At 36.5% G+C, this 19,362-nt stretch overlaps 5 protein-coding genes across 7 annotated transcripts; 2 read left to right on the top strand and 3 right to left on the bottom strand.

Moving 5' to 3' along the window:
• The first annotated feature begins 1,122 nt into the window (after positions 1 to 1,122).
• Positions 1,123 to 2,350, top strand: LOC106319529. Its single transcript, XM_013757885.1, has one exon. The coding sequence runs from the start codon at positions 1,210 to 1,212 to the stop codon at positions 2,170 to 2,172; it is 963 nt and encodes a 320-aa protein (XP_013613339.1). The 5' UTR covers positions 1,123 to 1,209; the 3' UTR covers positions 2,173 to 2,350.
• Positions 2,351 to 3,013: 663 nt separating this feature from the next.
• Positions 3,014 to 5,550, top strand: LOC106319528 (putative uncharacterized protein DDB_G0270496). Its single transcript, XM_013757884.1, has 12 exons — positions 3,014 to 3,075; positions 3,219 to 3,310; positions 3,378 to 3,637; positions 3,792 to 3,864; positions 3,948 to 4,022; positions 4,105 to 4,215; positions 4,303 to 4,436; positions 4,518 to 4,716; positions 4,804 to 4,836; positions 4,921 to 5,020; positions 5,111 to 5,195; positions 5,299 to 5,550. Exons 2-12 carry the CDS (start codon positions 3,236 to 3,238, stop codon positions 5,426 to 5,428), a joined length of 1,275 nt encoding a protein of 424 aa, XP_013613338.1. The 5' UTR covers positions 3,014 to 3,075; positions 3,219 to 3,235; the 3' UTR covers positions 5,429 to 5,550.
• A 3,242-nt stretch (positions 5,551 to 8,792) lies between these two features.
• LOC106319203 (probable leucine-rich repeat receptor-like protein kinase At1g35710) lies at positions 8,793 to 11,265 on the bottom strand. The gene is made up of 11 exons (XM_013757463.1): positions 11,082 to 11,265; positions 10,741 to 10,888; positions 10,588 to 10,659; positions 10,252 to 10,323; positions 10,053 to 10,124; positions 9,844 to 9,987; positions 9,685 to 9,765; positions 9,545 to 9,616; positions 9,405 to 9,476; positions 9,250 to 9,321; positions 8,793 to 9,090 (listed from the first exon to the last, which is right to left on the bottom strand). The coding sequence occupies exons 1-11, from the start codon at positions 11,167 to 11,169 to the stop codon at positions 9,000 to 9,002; spliced, it is 984 nt and encodes a 327-aa protein (XP_013612917.1). The 5' UTR covers positions 11,170 to 11,265; the 3' UTR covers positions 8,793 to 8,999.
• A 93-nt stretch (positions 11,266 to 11,358) lies between these two features.
• On the bottom strand, positions 11,359 to 12,945 carry LOC106319204 (serine/threonine-protein kinase TNNI3K-like). 2 transcript variants are annotated; one of them, XM_013757464.1, is made up of 2 exons: positions 12,775 to 12,945; positions 11,359 to 12,407 (listed from the first exon to the last, which is right to left on the bottom strand). In XM_013757464.1, the coding sequence occupies exon 2, from the start codon at positions 12,093 to 12,095 to the stop codon at positions 11,571 to 11,573; it is 525 nt and encodes a 174-aa protein (XP_013612918.1). In that variant the 5' UTR covers positions 12,096 to 12,407; positions 12,775 to 12,945; the 3' UTR covers positions 11,359 to 11,570. The 2 variants fall into 2 exon arrangements, with proteins under 2 accessions (XP_013612918.1, XP_013612919.1); XM_013757465.1 differs by having other exon boundaries at positions 12,780 to 12,937.
• An 868-nt stretch (positions 12,946 to 13,813) lies between these two features.
• Positions 13,814 to 17,599, bottom strand: LOC106312963. 2 transcript variants are annotated; one of them, XM_013750674.1, is made up of 9 exons: positions 17,123 to 17,599; positions 16,096 to 16,517; positions 15,735 to 15,992; positions 15,523 to 15,642; positions 15,207 to 15,439; positions 14,923 to 15,130; positions 14,602 to 14,835; positions 14,313 to 14,470; positions 13,814 to 14,222 (listed from the first exon to the last, which is right to left on the bottom strand). In XM_013750674.1, exons 1-9 carry the CDS (start codon positions 17,358 to 17,360, stop codon positions 14,009 to 14,011), a joined length of 2,085 nt encoding a protein of 694 aa, XP_013606128.1. In that variant the 5' UTR covers positions 17,361 to 17,599; the 3' UTR covers positions 13,814 to 14,008. The 2 variants fall into 2 exon arrangements, with proteins under 2 accessions (XP_013606128.1, XP_013606129.1); XM_013750675.1 differs by having other exon boundaries at positions 14,923 to 15,106; positions 17,123 to 17,598.
• Between the last annotated feature and the right edge of the window lie 1,763 nt (positions 17,600 to 19,362).

The raw sequence follows: 19,362 nt of genomic DNA, 5'->3' as shown, positions 1-19,362 counted from the left end.
TTATTAAAATTATGCACGTAAGGATAACTCATGAGTTTTTTTGGTTGATTAAATGACATTATGTCCAAATTTATTTAAGGATATTTCATTAAGGTAACTGAAAAAGACAAACAATAAAATAGGAAGTTTAAATTCATTTAAGCATATTTCATTAATGTAACTGAAAAGACAAGTGATAAATTAGGCAGTTTTATTTATTTTAGGATATTTCATAAATGCAACTGAAAAAGACAAGCAAGAAAAAAGAAGTTTAATTAATGAAGTAAGAACATTTTCAAATGGGTACTTCTCTTTTAATAATATAGATTATATAGGCTAGTCGATTTGTTAACATCCTTACTTTTAACTAATGCTAAACTTAATAGGTTTGGTAACATGCATATGATGATGAAGTCGCCTCAAGACAAATTCTAAAAGTTTGGAAATTTCTCACTCAAAATCATTCTAAGCAGTTCACATTATGAGAAAAGCATAAAACGAGCACCATTTTTTCAATTTAAATTTAGTTATTTAAAATTTTACTTTACTCTTTTAAGTTCTTATCATGATTCAGTTTCTTGAAAGCGAAGACTTCCAGTTTCCTCAAACCTATAATCATTAAGCTTTCAATTGAATACTAATACATAGACTCTCACTCTCCCACAATTTAATATTTAATATTCAACACACACATATGTATTTTTATGCATTGGAGGAGTGTATTGTAAGCATCCAAATCCAGTTACAGCCTAAGCTGCTAAGCATAACACACAAACAAAGGACTTTTCAAGAAATATGTATCAAAACCAAACCCAAAATTAGATTAAATTCTCCTATCGATTAACCTAAGAAACAAAATCTACACTTTACCAAATTAAAACTAACAAGGAAACGTTATTTATCATTCTATTCTACTCACAAGAAAGATCATTCCCATGCAAAAACCATTGCTCTTTTTAATTTTATTTTTATTTTTACAAGAAAAAGAAATATTTATTTTATTTTAATTTGCCTAGACAACTCCTCATAATCAGGCAAAATCGGTTGGCCTATCTATTCCCTTCTCTAACACCCAACCCACAATTAATTTAGCAAAAAAGTTTATAAAATGTACATGTAAAGCATTACATATCTATTATATATAGTGATGACATTTGAGAAACCTCTTTCAAGAATTGGTGGATCATTCAAGAAACACACTTCTTCAAAAGAAAAATAACAATAACTATAATGAAGAAGACAATGGAAGATCCAAGCAAGATCATGAGAAGATCAATCCACACATTCCTACAACACTACCACCGTGCCACCACCGCAGCCGCCGTTGCTCTCCCTTTCTCCACCGCTCTCTTCCTCTCTCAGCCCTTCTTCTCTTCCTCATCTTCCTCCATTCACATGAAGCTGAACACTCTCTTCCGCGGTGCTGGCTTCTCTTCTTCTCTTGGATTCTTCAACATCTTAAGCCTTAAACTCTCACAAACCCTCTCTTCCTCTTTACTCACTCTCCCTTTCTCCCTCACTTTCCTCCTCTTCTCCAAAGCTTACATCATCAAACTTCTTTCAAACAATCATGACTCTTCTGTTTACTACTTCCGCATTCTCAAAACTTGCATTTGTAACTCTTTCTTCCTCCTCTCAGCAAACGCCTCTGCTTTCGCTCTGTTCTTCTTAGCATCCACCATCCTAGACTCCTTGGGATTCTCTTCAAGAAACTTCTACACTCTCTTCTCCTTGTCCTCAGCTCTTATCTACTCAATCATCCTCGCAAACGCATTTGTCATCTCCAACTTAGCCTTGGTTTCATCGCCTTCCTCGTCCTCAGGAGGATACACAACACTTCTCAAGGCGTGTCTTCTGCTTCACGGAAGAACATCAACAGCATTGGCTCTTGCTCTGCCTACTAACCTCGGCTTAGCTGGAGTGGAAGCCTTGTTTCGGTACAGAGTAATGAGATCATTTTACAAAGGAGATAGAGATGTGGCTTGGATAGCTATTGAAGGAACGTTGATAGCTTACTTGTACGCTCTCTTCTTGGTTCTTGACACAGTAGTCAACTTCTTTTTTTACCAAAGCTGCGTCGAGAACGAGGAGGAACAAAAGATCGGTGGAGATGATGAGTACTCGATCAAGATCCAAATATGTGAATCAGATAACACTAAGATATGCATCAAAGGACCAAAGAGTTTATTTTAGTCGTTACATTTTTTTCTCTTTTGATTATTTTGGCATCAATGTAAAGTCACATACCAGAAACTATCAATGCCAATATTGGAATTTACATTTGGTTAATCCTATAGTAGAATTTCATTGCCGACATAATATGTATATCATAATATCTTTAAACAATGCTTTTATTACTCGCTTAAACTAATGAAGATGTTGACCAGATTCACATTAAGAAGAAGTGTCTTTGTTTTCGAGTATATATTAGTTTAAGCACACAATATTTCATTACAAAGATAAAAGTAGTTACAGTTCTCTTGAAACAGACAAAGCAAGAGAAGTTTTGTTTTGTTTTGTTTTCTTTGAATTGAAGAATCTTAATAATACAGTGACATATTATGCTAATGATCAAGTTTACAATAAAAAGGCAGGTGAGTGGTCTCAATCACTAGTCTCTTTACTAGAAATTAAAGCAAAAGCCCTGTAATATAACATTGAATTTTATCTAATTTTCCTCTAATGGAGAGAACACGAAAAGGTAAATTATACTCTTTATAGGTTAAAAAGCTTCAGAGTAGAATCTAGAAAACGTGAGTTAAAAGAAAAGGCTTAAGAGGTTAGTAAGAGAGAAGTAAATAATGTTTGCTCAAAAGAAATTAATAAACAGTTTTTTTTTTTTTTTTTTGCCACAGAAGAAATTAATAAAGAATTAAGCAGGGAAATTAGCATGGGTTCCGATTGTGATTAAATGTTATGAATTTAAGGTCAGACCGACCGGTTCGATGGTCGAGTCGAGTCCTATCAAACCGTAATTAAAATGCAAAAACCGACTTTTTAATGAACCGACCGGTTCGTCGGGTAAAGTAAAATCTCTAGGGCTTCTTCTTCTTCCTCTGCTCTGCTCGTGGACAGCTTCGAAGTCGACGATTTCAGGTTAGTTTTCTTGGGGTTGTTCACTGTCTTGTTTCCGTATTCGTCACGTTTCTTATTCTAAGCTTATGTTTAATCTTTTGCGTCTGTGTAAATAGATTCTGCTCATTCACTTTGACGTAGTTTTTTTTTTCGTTTATTTGTAGCATTAGGAGTCTTTATAATGGATGGGGGATCAAAGAGTTCCAAAAGAGCGAGACTTTATGAAAGTGATTCAGAAGAGATAAGCGACCAAGAGGTAATTTTTTTTTGTTTTTCTTGCTTTTTGTCTGGTTAAAAGTCCATTTAGATGGCTGCTATTATAGGTGGAAAGAGAGAGCGAAGATGGTGACTTATCTGATGGAATAGATGATAGTGAAGATCATAGCATGGATGATGAGGGAGGGAGTGACGAAGGAGAAGATAGCGAGGAAGATGATGTGGATGAAGAAAGCGATGAACTTGATGATGATAATGATGAAGAGAGTGGTGATGAAGGAGATGATGATGATGATGATGATGACAATAAAGACGCGGCAATGGAAGAGCTTGAAAAAGAGTACCAGGAGCTTCGCTCTCAAGAACAGTAAGTGTTCCTCTGTATTGTGTCTAGAGAGAGCCTTATTGAAGTCTCTAAGTGTTTTACTTTGGCTTAGTTATCATAAACAAAAGAGTGTTGGCTGCATTAGAAGTGGCAAGTAGGTTTATTTATTAATATGCTTCTTCTTGTGGTGGTTTAGGGATATATTGAAGAACCTGAAGCGTGATAAGAACGAAGACCTTGCTAAAGGTCAAGCAGTGAAGAACCAGAAGGTATGACATTGATCTACTAAATGCATGTAATTGCAGATGTTTGCGACTGCATTTGACGATTCTCTTTTGTGCTCTATGTAAAGGCTCTTTGGGACAAAACTCTGGAGATCAGATTCTTACTTCAGAAACCATTTAGTACTTCAAACAGATTGCCACATGTAAGCTGTCTTCTCTCTCTTCTCCTCGTTCTTCTGTTCATCCTTGTTTGTGTCTTATGCCATAATGAAATGATTTTTCCAGGAGCATGTGAAATCCTCTTTTTGTTCTGAAGATGAGAAGGTCTCAACAGCATATGCTGAGCTAATTGCTTCATCTAAGAAGACAATAGATTCCCTCTTGGAGTTGCAAGGGGTATGTATGCAGAGATTCTTCTTCATTAACTGTATACGCTTGGCATCTCTGAGTGTGTTTGTCTCTCTGTCTCCTTTGTTTACTCAGGCTTTGTTTGGGAAGAACCCTTCCGTTGATCAACAAGCAGATGGTAAAGCTGCTTTAACTCGTTCAGAATCCAATACATCAGATGCAGAAGATAGCGATGATGAATGGCACCAAATATCTGACATGCAAAATAGGTAAAGACATGATTGTCTTTATTACACGTTTTATGTTTTCATTGTTAACACAAAACTGGTCTTTTTTTGGCAATGTGGTAGAATGTGTGTGTTCCGAAACAAGGCTGTGGACAATTGGCAGAGAAGAACACAAGTCACAACTGGTGCAGCTGCTATTAAAGGAAAGCTCCATGCCTTTAACCAGAACGTTAGTGAACAGGTTGCTTCTTACATGAGGGATCCGAGTAGAATGATTAAACAAATGCAACAATCAAGATCTACTGTTGCTGTCTTTGGAACTGTAAGTTTTTGCCTTCTAAATAATAAAATTAATACATCAGCTTCTCTTTAGTTTGTTTTCTGATCTTTTCAGTTTGCATCTATACAGGTACCTGTGGAGGCCATGGAACCAAATCAAGAGGTAGTTGTCACTGTTTTCTCTAGCCAAATCATATTATCAGTCGTTATGATTATCTTCTATACTTATTCTCTGACATGTATTTAGGAAAAACAAGTTGAAGGAGACCCTGAGCTTGTGGAAGATGCTGAGTTCTATCAGCAGCTGCTGAAGGAGTTCTTTGAGACCATTGATCCAGCTTCATCAGGTTTAGTCACAATAAAAACATCACAAGAACCGTTGTGTATGAAACCAAGTCTTTTTGGTTGTCTGAAAATCTCAATATTGACATTCGCAGAGGCGGCTTTCTATGCAATGAAGAAGTTTCAGACAAAAAAGAGGAAGATTGTGGATCGTCGTGCATCTAAGAGCAGAAAGATCAGGTAAATGCAAAAAAAGCATTTTCATCTCTCTGTATTGGATTCATTAGCACAATTTTGAGTTTACATTTTTGTCTGAATGCATTGCTGTGTTAAAACGAAACAGGTATAATGTTCATGAGAAGATTGTCAACTTCATGGCTCCAAGACGAGTCAAGATTCCTCCAAACTCTGCGGATTTGCTGAAGAATCTGTTTGGTCTCAAGACTAGAAACGGTCTTGCCTGTGAAGTATAACAAACCTCAATTTTTGAAACGCAGGAGTAGATTTTGGTTACAAGATTCATATTGTGAAAACTGAGAAACTCGCTTTATGTATCCGTTTTTTTATTGAAAGCATCTAGTTGTGGTCTTATATATTCAGTCAGGAGTGTTCATTGGTTTATTTCTCCATTGGTAAGGGTAGCAACTGCTCTATGTGGTGGCCATGGCCAGGACCATTCGCATTTTACTATATTCTCTCTTCTTATTTGGAATTTTTTAAATACTTGATGTGAAGAGAAGAGACTTTGAATGTTACAAGAAAAAAAAAGAGAGGAGAGACTATGAACTGATGATAAACTCAGTGGAGCGTTAAGGTTTGGTGTCAATAATTAAATGCGAGAACTTCGTTGGGCACTATCCAACAGAGTATCTACACATGATACTAATTGATTGGGAAATCTCCTTTTGTTTTACGTATGCAAGGTTGATCCCATACTTTTCCATTTCAATAAATTTCTATAAAACCTCAGTTAACAGACTCAACACCATATATATTCATTCATATCAAGTTTACTATTATTAGCAGGTCCGGCCCTGGGCTAAAGCCCGCAGAGCATAGGCTTCGGGCGCCAAATATTATTTACAATTTTTGTCCTCTTAGTTCTTAGTTACTAAAATTTGATGTGACTCCATTCCACTATGTCATAAGTTTTGCTCATATCTATTAAATTAATAGCCATAAATTATGTCTTACATCTCTGGTTTGTTCACAAGGCGTGAAAATTTTCTTGTGATAGCCGGATGTTATTAGTAATCAAACGTTTCGCCACAAAGACAGATAATGTCTCTGAGATCAAGTCCGAAATAACCCTCTTGAGTCTCTTGCATAATAGCTTGGAGATGATCTTGTAGCTCACGTTGCAGAGACTAATATGTCTGAACTGATTCATCTCACGAGGTTTATTCTTCTTGGGGATAATACATATATTCGTCTAGTTCAGATGTGGGTCAAAACTTCCCGTGGCAAAGAAGTCTTTCACAAGTCTAATAATGTCTTGGCGCTATCACACCAGAATTTTTGATATAATTTACTAGTCATGCCATCTGGTGTGGGTGGTTTTTCCGGGTTAATGTCAAAGAGAACTCTTTTTATCTCATGTTCATCTCGTTCTGCTAACAGTAGCCTGTTGTCGGCGGAAGACACCTTCCCAGAAATAAAGCGAAGTGAGGCATCTAGGTCTCACAGTGAAGAGGTGGAGAAGAGATCCAAAAGTATTGAACAACCACATTTTCTACTTCGACTGCACTCTTTACCGACCTCCCAAGCTTATCCTTGATATTGACGATGCGATTTTGGGCTCTTAGATGCTTTGTAATGGCATGATAAAATTTTATGTTTCTGTCTCCATCTCTATGCCACTGATCCCTGCTTTTTTTTATTTCCCAAAAGTTATTTTCTTCTCTAAACGCTTCTTCTCAAATCTTCCAAATCTTCTGTTATAGAAGAATCATCATTTTGGGGCAAGTCTATCTTATTTTTTAGTTCTACTATCAATAGAACAAAATTTGTTGGATTTTGCTTCTTCCAAGTATTGATCTTACTTCGACATGAGGTAACTTTTTGATGAAAATTCCGAATTGGAATCTCATCAAGTTGTCCTCATCCCGAGATCATTGCTTCCTTAAATCTTGGTTTCCCGATCCATATCTTGTCGAATATGAAGTTTTTCCTTTTTGGATTGGATTTTTGCTAGGACTGGTCTATGGTCTGATACCCATAGTTGTAAGTATTCCACAACAGTTTGGGTAAATAAATCGTGTCATTATCCATTTGCCACTGCTCTATCAAATTTGCATTTAATTTTTCGGGATCGTCTTTTTTCCACCCATGAAAATGAATTCCCTTTATATGGGAAGTCGAGCATCCCACAGTTTTCTAACATGATTCGGAAGGGAAGGAATGAGCTCTCTAAACGACGCCTTCCCTTCATGTTCTCATAGTTTCCAGTGATTTCGTTAAAGTCTCCAATAATAAACCATGCTTTGCTTCGGTTGGTACTCATGCATGACAATCGTTCCCAAAATAGGTTCTGATGTTCAACAACAGGGTCACCATAGACAAAGGTCATAAAGATTGCATGTCCTTCAAGTTTAGTTTCAATATCAATCATGTGCTCATCCGCATACAAAATAGTAATTGATGGATCATCCATATAAAATAGTGCAAGCCCACCGCTTCGTCCATAAAGCTCAACGGTACACACTTGATCATATTATTAATATTACTCTTTTTAAAGTTAAAAAAGAAGAATATTCCTCTTTTTAACGAATATGTTAAGTAATCCCTTAATTTTATATAACGCAATTGCTCAGTTTTTTTGTGCTCTCTTCTCGGTTACGATGTCGACTCTAGAGTTCTGAGAACAATCCGATGCGGTGAGGTTTTTGCTTGAAAGTGGAGCTCTAGCTCATCGGTTCTGCCTCCTTTTGAGGAGTCTACAAAACTCTTTACATGTTCTAAGGGCAACCTTAACGGTAAGTGTCTTAAAAAAAGTTCTAACCATGTTTATATTAGTTTTTTTTTAATGCAGATTATTTATTTGATGAAAAATTAATGTTTATTAAATATTTAAACCAGTGATACCAAAATAGCTGGCAAATAAGTAGTTTGATGAGTTCTTATAGTATGCTTGAGAAAATACTTACTTCTTATATCCCTTAAATATCTTAATTTTTTTAATTTACTTTTTTTTATCTAAGAACCTGTTAAAAGGTTAGTGTTGGAACTGCCCTAACGTCTCTAGTTATTTCGAGGATATTGAAATAGTATGGATCTGCCTAGAGAAGTTGTATTATAAAAAAAAACAATTGGGATGGCCAAGTCTACAAAAAAAATATACTCCCTCCGTTTCAATATAGATGATGTTTTAGAAGATTTGTTTTGTTTCAATTTACGTGAAGTTTTGAGATTTTAAGGAAGTTTTGAGATTTTAAGGTTAACTTTAACTTTATTGAAACTGTTCAACCAATTAGATTTCACAGTTTTTTTTATAATCGGTTAACTGATTTTAAAATTATATCTTTAAAATATTTTTCTAGAGAAATGTAATTTTCTTAATCTTTGTATACTATTACAAAACATCAAGTATTACGAAACGGATGGAGTATTGAGCTGGTCTGGATAATATTAAAGCCCATATAAATCCCACATGACCCGGAGTCAGGGCTAGTGTTTTTTTCTAAAACAAACAAGTTCTTCGAACCATGAGAAAAGAGATTAGTCTAGCTGAGTATTCATTGATCTATATATATATATATATATAGATATTGTAAGTTCTCTGTACTGTGATTGTAAAAAAAGCAAATTGGTTTTTGATCATGGAAAAAGACTTGCATAGATAAAAAAATAAGTTCAATAGAGATTAGTAAAATGTGTCTAACTATACAATATGAAGATAAAAGAAAACTTGTAGTCATGTTTTCTTCCAATTTTCAAAGAATCAAAACCATACAAAAAAGTGTAATGAAGTAAGCTAAAGTGGAACCATCTCTAGGTAGCTCTGAGACATTGTTCTTTTAGAACCTCCTAGTATCTTCTACCACATCACACGACAAAATCGGAATCAGAAACTTCTAGAACTATGTGGGTGCCAATTGGGTTAGCACCTTGTTTGAACATGTTGCCTTCGATGTACCTGAAGCAAACAGAAACATGTGTTCTTATTGTCAGTACTTGTCTGCAAAAGCAACACCAGAAACTCATTTACATTGTTCAAATCATTGCACTCCAAGTATCACTGTTTTATCCAAGTAGAAACTTTGCTATATAGTTTGAAAATAGGGTGAGAACTCACATTTCTTTGAGGAATGGATGCTTGTAGAATGCGTCTGGGATTCTCCCAGTAAACTGGTTGTGATCAAGATACCTGGTTCCAAAATTATCCCATGAGAATGCATGTTTTTTTCTGGATTATAAGCAAATCTGAGAGATCAACACACACAAACTTACAGGAATGTCAACTTAGGAATATGAGAAATGGCAAAAGGAATGTTTCCAATTAACTTGTTGTAAGACAGGTACCTACAAGATGAAGTAAACATAGATTAGTGTTGTCCCAATACGGTTAATGTGCAGTGTAGAGTGCTTACACAATCTCTAAGCTCGTAAGATTAGATAGCTGAGCAGGGATGCCTCCACTCAAATAGTTATTATTCAAGTACCTAAAAGGTTCAGAGATTTTTAGTGTGTTATCAAAAGGAAAGAGAGAAGTGAAGAGCATAATGCTTACAGGTTGCGAAGAGATGGGAAGCTACCATCAAAACGAATAAGCTCACGTATAGTTCCCACCAAGTGATTGTTACCAACGTCTCTGAGAGTAAGAATGAACAAAATGAAACCAAATCTCAGTAGAAACTGTAAAGTAGAAGATGTGAAGTGAAGTGTTTACAGGTGGCGGAGGTTCTGAAGCGTCCCTAGCTCAGCAGGTATTCTACCAATGAGACGGTTTTCTTGAAGATATAGATACCGAAGCTCGGGAAGAGCAGCTAACTCCTTCGGAATCTCTCCTTTGAAGCTATTGAAGCTCAAGTACCTTTTAAAAAGAAAGTATGGTTACTAAAGTGAACACTCATCAGAAGCTAAACAAGAGGTACTTACAAATGTGTTAGCCTCTTCAGCTCCCCAATCTCAGGGGGAATCACATCTTGTAGTTTGTTCCACCTCAGGTTCCTAATGGTTACAACACAGTAAAAATGATTAATAATGTCACATTCAAGTCTCAGAACATAACAAAGGTAAAATGAAAAAGACAGATGATCAACAACACTATATCATTGTAAGAGCACAAGGAACATACAGTACTTTGAGCCGTTTTAGTCTCCCAATCTGTGGAGGGATTGGACCAGTCAGCTTGTTGTTATGTAGATCCCTTCAAAATAAAATAAAAACCAAAAACCATTTTCAATATAACCTTCTCAAAACACAAAATCTAAGTAAATCTCAAGCCCCTCCTATCTCGTTTGCAAATATAGATATTCAAAGTTGTTACATAAATCTACCTAATATCACACAGTGTTCTAAAAATCGGTTTAGGCGCATTCCTAATCAATAATGTCCTAATCGGCTAATTAACGTCTATCGATTTTTTTGAACATTGGTCACACATAAGAAGATGTGGTAGGAAGCAACTTACAGTCTAGTCAAGTCCAAAAGGTTTGTTACTGCAATGGGGAAAGGTCCAACAATAGAAACTGCGTAAACTTCTCTGTAAAATCAGACAGATTTTAAGTTATATAATTCATTCAAGCAAATCAGGTTTGATACAGAAGAAGAAAGTGAAACTTACAGTTCTGTGACAACCCTATAGCCACCTTGTGTGGAACAGGTGACACCAGACCAAGGAGGAAGGTCTCCATCTCCACAAGGATCATCACCAACCCATGAATACACCACTCTCCATCCCAAAGAGGCTTTTATTTCATTCAAAGCTTTCACTGTGCGGCAGAGGATCAACACAGATTTAAAACTTTTTGAGGAAAGCTGAGCATAAGGTTATGACTAAACAGGAACCAGATAAACTCAGTTGAGATATCAGATCTATTCATTGTTCACACATCTAAAGAGATAGAGAAAACCAAGCAATGATCCATAAAAGACAAAACCAGAAGGTGGAAACAGCAGACTTACCATCACGCTTAAGCGTCTTGGAGTGAGCCAGAACAAAGAAGAGAGACAAGACACAGATCACAAGTAGCTCACAGCGAGAAGAAACCATTGTTCGAAAGAGAGAAAAAACGGATCTAAAAAAGAAGGTATATAAAAGCCATTTTCTTATCTTCCCCTTGAGATTCGTAAACCGTATTCAAACCAGTATCTCAACGACCGGTCTGTGCTGTTTTTAGGCATGATTAATTGATTTGCTCAAGTGTAAATAAACCTGTTGGAAGAATCACATTATCTCAGATGAAATGAAAACCAGTTTGCTAATATTTGCTTAATCCAGAACAAACAAAAGTATCACATACAGAAGATTTATTATGCATGGCATACCAGCAGTTTCACATGTAGCAATTTTGAACCAAACACAAAACCATAATATTCTCTGACAAACCATAATGCTGAGTTCTGACATTTTCTCAACGGCAAGACCTGAGAAAAAAAGACAGCAACAAAGACTCAGTTCTCAGAACTGGAAGATGTGTCTCCACCAGAAGAAGAAGACTCGCTGTTAAGCTTCTTCATCTCCTCATACGCCCACTCCAGTCCATGACAGTAATGCACCGGCGGGTTAAACCTAGTATCACTTATATCATCAGGTAAGAACGCACCATTCTCCACCAGAAACTTCACAGCTTCTCTCTTCCTCTCTTTAGCCGCAGCATGGAGAGGAGTCCACCCGCAGGAGCCCCATGTCCTTGCATCAATATTAGCCCCACGCTCAAGAAGCAGATCCATGACATCAATGTGACCTCCCTCCGCTGCAAGGTGAAGAGGGCTCACCCCTTTCGACTTAGGTCCCCACGCTAGAGCGTTAACATCAAACCCTTGGTCGAGCAGCTGCTTGACTGATTTCAAATCGCCTTTTCGAGCTTTGACGTGGAGCGGAGTCCATCCTCTGTCGTCGAGGTTGGTTATGGAGGATCGGCGTCTGAAAGAGTTGCGCCGGAGCGAGAATACAACAAGAGGCTGGTCTTGGATCATTATAAGTCTGAGCTTCAGACAAAAGTAGGACTAGGAGACTCACTCAGCACACAGGAATGTCTAAAGAAGGTACCACAAGCAATAACGAGAGTAGAGACTGAAGGAGGCAAGAGTTGTGTAACTGAATTAACGGGAGGCAGAGGAGTGATTGGCGATGCAGTAAGGGAAAGAAGGATTCAACACAGGGCCAAAGACACAAAGCTTTTGAGAGATCAGAGTAAACGCCATAGACAAGGAAGAGAATGTGAGCATGAGATTGAGAAGATTAGAAGCCTAGTGATTATGGAGAATCCTCCTCCAAGACATTGAGACCTGCCAATAAAAGGGAAAGAGGAAGAACAAAACCAATTAGTGAACACAACAACTAAGATGAATCAAAACAAAAACAAAAAAAAAACAGCAAAGCTGATATCTTTGAGATGTAATAACACAAACCCAAGACGCAAAATCTCATCTTGTGTAATTCAGCTACTAAAAACCCTAAAAGACACCAAAAGGTCCAAGCACAGAACTTCAGCGATCGAATTAGAAACGATGCCCCTCACAAGACTAATCAATCGAAACAAGGAATCACCAATCAAGACATCAAAGGCTCTTAATTTCACACGAAAAATATGAATCTAAAGGACTTTTCAACAAATCGTGAGTCGATGAGATGAAGGTATGGAGAAGCTCGTACCGTACCCAGCGAGGAGATATAGAGAGAGAGAGAGATCGGTGAGACCAATCTCTTGGAGTTATAGATTTTCTTCTCGCTGAGGAATATGGAGTTTGCAGCAGAGCACTCAGGGTTTTTTTTCGTGGAATGAAGAAGAATTGAATCGAAGAAGAAAGAGGAATGAGTTTTGTTTACTATTTCTTGTCGAATGTGCCAACTCATACACGTTAATTAAAAAAGGCTTTCATATGTCGGCCCAATATACTGGGCCTTTAGTGTCTGGCCCATTATTAAACCGGTTTTCCGATAATTTCCATGTCAACCTAGTGTTTATTATGTACCGTATGTACGCCTGGGAGTTATTATCAGACATGTGGATTCAATCCGAGATCTGCTATGGATCCGCTTCGAAAATAGGATATCCGGATAGTGAAATCTTGGATCCGTCCAAACTAAATCCGGATCCGGATACCTTAATTTTTAGATCTGGATATCCGGATCCGGAGCCGTATTCTTAAAACACATTAGATTTTTAAATTTCATTAATATTTATATTTGATATATTAATATTCATACATAAATTAATCTTATAATATTATATTTTAGTTTTACAATAATATAGACATATATAAATATATTTATAAATCTTGTATACATCTTTAATTTATGTATTATATTAAAAATAGTATTTTTTTAAAAAAAATATTATTTTTAATTATTTTTACGGATCTGGATCCGGATCCGGATATCCGCGGGTAAAACAAATTCTATTTTTAATTATTTTTACGGATCTGGATCCGGATATCCGCGGGTAATAGAATATCGAGACGGATATCCGAAATCCTGAAACCACGAATCCGGATCCAGATATTAAATCCACGGATCCGGGTACCGTAAATTTCCCGGATATCCGGATCCGTCCCAGACCTAACTGTATGTGCTAAATCGCTAACATAAATGATAAATGTATAGAACATGATAGAACCATTTGAGTTTTAACTTTGAAGCAACACCAACTCATCCAATTATTCATTATTTTTTTTTACAATCTTGTTTCAAGTCCATTCAAATCTTTAACATTATATTAAAACACACCAACTCATCCAGTTATTACCTAATTTGGTTTCATACACAACCTCACACACCTTAAGGTTCATTGCTGCCAACATAACACATGCTATTCACACAATTAACGTACACCATTATTATTAGTTTCCATAAATTCAAATTCCAGCCTTGGATATTTTAACATGTCTTAACTCTTTCCCCACCAAAGGCGTGTCCATAATTTATCAACTTGGACCTTCTTACTCTCTTCCCTTTTACCAGCCTCTCCGGGATGCTCCTTACCTCCTCCTGCACACTCCTTTTCACGTTCTTGTTTGTGCTTTGACTCATCTTCAAACTTCCCGGTCACATTCACATCTGGTGGCACTATTACTCTCTCAGGAATTACATCCAAACATCCTCTGTAACACCAATATACAAAGTAAGTAACCATTAATAGATACTTTACTAGAATTCAAGACGCAAGTCCAGTAATTGTTGGCTCTTATTACCTCGATTCTTTGGGTATTCTAGACTCTCGATTCAGTCCATTGAAAACATGCACCAGGTTCTCGGATACTGCGTTTACCTCCTTCACTTCCTCTTTATCTTCTTCTTGTGCCCCTTGATCACTTTCTTCTTGATTTTTCTTTGAGTCAACAAATGCCTTCTACAGCAATAATCTAGTTTAGCTTCTTGATCTTTGTTTTACTATGTATATACTCCTATGCAGCCCTAAGAGTTATATATAACACATTTTATATATAACTCTTAGGGCTGTTTGTAAAACTTTAAACTTACATCTGTTTGTTCCTTCACCATGGCAGCATTGTTCTGAGAATCAAAGGCGGTTTGGTCCTTTGCATTCTCCTCAGAAAGCTTGGCTTGTCCTTTAGACATGTTTTCATTCTTGGCAGATTGCAACTCCAAGTTTTGTCGATGTTTTTTCCCATAGGTGTGATTTTCATATGCAGCCTTGCTGTTGCATCTCGTCTGGCAGACTTGGCACCACACAGCATCATCTACAAAGGCAGCCTACATCAAGAGTAAAAAAAATGTCAAATGGGAGTTGATATCAATTAAAAAAAAAAGACACAAGAAGTAAGTTGTGTCAGTGACTACCAAAGGGTGGTTTGTCCAATGATATATGTTACTGCAGACTAGTGTTGAAACACCTTGGCTATCACAAATCACTACGCAATGATGACAAAGCTTAGATCGGCGTTCCATCACCTCCTTCTGCTTCTTCTTCTTCTTCACATCCCCTGAGTGATTATCAGTTGCTCCTTGAGACTGGTTTAAAGGCCTGACAATGCCATCAAAACATTCTCTGTGAACACAAGTTTCATAATATTATTAAAGGTAAATGAGTTTATTTTTTCATAAATGAAGTTAGCAAAATGTACCTTGCTTCTTCATTTGGAAGCTGTTTGTTAACAGTCTCTGCCTGGTCTTTAGTTCTTGGAAGTTTTTCTTGTACACTGCTTTCTGAGGTGCCAAATAGTATCTCTCTGAGCTCTTTGCTTTGCTTCTCCAAGGACTTGGTGTTGTTCTCTTGAGTGTTTTGACAATGCAACAGAGACTCTGTGATTGTTTCTACTGGTTGACGCTTTTCTCCCTCACCTCTCTCTTCAACCTCCTGATCCAACCACATTATTATGTAAGTCTTCATTCTTTGTTTTTATCAGAGTTAAGGTTTTAACCAAAAGTCAGAAAACTTGCCTCTGATTGATTCACCATGGCAACATACTTCTTTTTAAACTGAGACTGTGCAATTGCTTCTCTTGGTTGAAACTTTTCTCCTACACCTTTCTCTTGGAGCTTCTTAGAATCAATTAGTGCCTGAACCAACAGCAATATATCAAGCATCCAAACAAGCTTTATGTGACGTTGCCCAAACGACAAGCATTAGTCAGCATATGGTCTAGTCCTACCTTCCTTGACCTTCTTCTTATTCTTCTGTTCTGTCTTGTCAGAACCTCCTTAGGAAACACAGCTGGTCCCGGAACCTTACCTGATTGCAGCTCCAAGTTGTGTCGGTGTCTTTTACCATACGTGTGCCTTGCATATACCTCCTTACTGATGCAGCTGATCTGGCAAACAGTACACAGAACAGGTTCCACAACATCTGCTTCCTGTATAGGTTTGACTGAAACACTAGCATGAGCTTTATGACTAGCTACAAACGCAGCCTGCATAATAGACCATGCAGTTTATTTTGTTTTTCCTTAGTTTCTCAGAACAAAACCATCTTCAAAAAAAAAAAAGACAACAGCAAGTAAGCATGTAGTTTACCTGAGATGTCTGTCTTTTATCTGAGAGGTGTGCTCTAAAGCTATCAGAAGAAGTAACATTAGTATCTCCAACGACAGAAGTTGAACCAGTTGGTTTGCTGGATTGAGCTAGTTCAGAAACTGGATTAGAGACATTACAGCGTCCATTGTTAACCGGTCCAGAGGATTCACCACTTGTAAGAGGAGGACCTCCTGATGCTAGGCTTGTCCATAGCCATACATTTTTGGCAGCAGCGACAAGCGGAGCCGAGGCACGTGGAGGCTGAGCGAGAAGAATGGTGTACCTCCTCATACTTAGCTGGTGAAGAGCATTGGAGAAGTCCCTATCACCTGAGATGAGCATGATGTTGGCTGGTGCAGGGTTGTCTACAGCCCACAGCAACATATCAACTAGAATCTTTTTATCACTCGCATCTTTCACTCCTGTTAAGACCACCAAACAGAACATGAGCAGAAACAAAACTTACTGTCATAACATGCGAGAATATAAACTCCCATCAGGACATGACTAATATATAAGAGACTTTACTCAATCCATTTATAGTCAATTATTTCAAGTTAAAAGTCCAATAAACTTAATATGGTATCAAAATCCACAAACGTGCTGCCCAACCAGACCGAAATGATCCGGCCCATCGAAAGAGCCCGATCTTAAACCGGCATGACCCGAATGATCCTGCCAGTCTGACCTGGATCGAATATTGTCGAGATTAATTATTATACGAACCATTATCTCAAGGGCTTGAGAGAAATAATCGAGAATTTCGGTAGGACATGACTAAATATAAGAAATTTGGACCTATCCATTTATTGTTAATTGACTTTTTAGTTGGAAGCCTATGTTAACAGCTGAACAAAACTAAGATGAGAACAAAGCTAACACAAGCTATAACTATAGGTAACCCAAAGACTGAGTTTTGATCACAATCTTCCAAAGTCAAGGACTAAAAGTAAAGATCTTGGATTCATCATCAACAAACAACTAACAGTAACCAAACTCAAAAGGAGTGTTTTGTGAGGGAAAATACCTGCAGGGACGTGATTAAGGCCAACACCAGTAGAAGAGAGAGCTTGCTGAACATGGTGAGGGATGAGGTTGGTGTCACCATAAGCAAGGATTGAAACAGGACCACAGTAGTTCATATCCAACAAAGCAGAACCCAAGTTCTGCGCAATCGCATGAGCATCCCATCCTTTAGGAACCTCGCAGTTCTCTATATCCCACCAAACCGAAGTTTTGACCTTGGAGTACTCTGCCATAGTCATCGCTGTAGATTTCTAGATAGGAGACAAGACACAAGTTGTGGTGTTCTTAAGATGAAGAAGCAAAAGTGTGAACAAAGGATTACTATTCTCTCTCGCATTCCTTCTCTGCTAAGGTATGGCTATAAAGGTAGCTAAGTAATCTCACAATCTGCTTTGACTATGATGTTTATTGCTTTCCCATGTCGATGAAGAAACCTTTCAGCTTTCTTAGCTTAAGTCAGCTTTTTCATTGTACTATGAGCTACTTATTGAAAATTGTATTCTACTCTACCACGTTGGCAAATTAAAAGCACGCCAATCAGACAACGAGAGATACCTGCTTGCTGTAATAAAAGCACATCGGTAATTAGCAGGAATAAAACTCAAAATTTGGATTGATTAGTGAGGCCTATAGTTTAACAAATTTGATCAATTAATACGATGCATTCTGATCAATTAATTCATTTCCTAACGAAATTTTTTAATAAATGACAAATAAATCTTAATTAGTTTAAACGAATTAGTAAACATTTGTTTGATTGTAAATTTAGAGATTATGAAAATCAGAAATAATTTCAAACTACATTTTGATCCGCGCTTTAAAAGCGCGGGATTAAATTTTCAATTAACAAAAAAATTATTAATATATTTTACACTAATATGTATAGGTTTTTACTTTTAAAGATTTGATATTGGAGAAACATAACTAATTTTTGAACTATGTAACTAAGCCTTTTTGAATTTTTGACGTCTCATATTAATTTTTTATTCTCATTTACATGCATTTTTAAAAATGAGCTTATTTTTTTGCTATCCAATAGTTAATTTTAAAAGTAAATATATATTATTGAGTAGAAAGATTATCTATGTATTCCCTATTTTGTTATTGCATATTTTTGGCCAATACAAATAAACAGTATTTATTATAATACCTGGAACTTTGTTTTTTCTAAAATTAATACTAATCTATTTGTGAAAGCCCTGTTAGTCCAATGGTTTGACTAATAGTTCATTAATGCTTATACACCAGGAGGTTTGGGGTTTAAACCTCAGAAAACGCAAATTATGCAGATCATGGAGAAAAAGGGTTACAAGAAGTATTCAGCATGGTGCAAGGGCAGATCGGAGCGATGCTGTCAGACGTGCATTCTCATATGATGGTAGAATTGTCGGCTGTAAAATCATCTATGTAATATTTCTCATCGTTGTAATAACATAATTAATCAGACGTTAAAAAAAATATTAAACTATTTTATATTATTATTTTATGTTTTTATTTAAACACAATTAATATAAAATGACAATTTATATTATTATCAAGATTTAAATTATAACTGGGCTGCCTTATATTAACATTTGAATTGATATTGGATCTCCTATAGCGGGTCTTAAACTATACACGATTTTAATTACCTAAACCCAAAACAATTGGGATAAGCTACATCTCTGTTTCAATCTGCGATGATATCTAAAAAATTGATGAATTGGTGGAAGTGGATTAATTCTGAATAATATTTTTAGATCGTAAATGATTAAGTTGGATCAAAGTTTTAAGAAATCTACATTATAATCCGACGGTTGCATCACTCCTCATGCGACACGTCAACGATATGTGGGTCTCACTTTTAAAAAATGTGAAAAAGTGTCAAGTCTGTAACTCAAATTCGGGTTATTGAGATCTAAACGACAACATTTATACCACTGAGCTAAATGATTCTTTGTACATTAATGGTTGAAACAAATATATATTTATGAAGGTCGGAAAACTTTGCTTCTTCGGCTTTCTCTGTGGGACCCACACTTATTTATTTTATCTAATGATTTAATAAATACTTTATAACTCACGTTTTGAAATGGGATTCGATTAAAAAAACCCAATAAACCTCTTTGGTATGTAAGTGTTCTCTTCAATAGAGTTTAGGGCTTTCAATTTTTAATCATCGGTTCATGACTCATCTAAGAAACACGTATTGGCTCTTTGAGTTTCATGAATCAGTTTTTCTTCTTTAGTCTCTACATCTCC

This window comes from Brassica oleracea, chromosome C9, assembly GCF_000695525.1.
Source record: "Brassica oleracea var. oleracea cultivar TO1000 chromosome C9, BOL, whole genome shotgun sequence".
Lineage (NCBI taxonomy): Eukaryota > Viridiplantae > Streptophyta > Magnoliopsida > Brassicales > Brassicaceae > Brassica > Brassica oleracea.
This window is presented reverse-complemented; position numbering and strand designations above follow the sequence as displayed.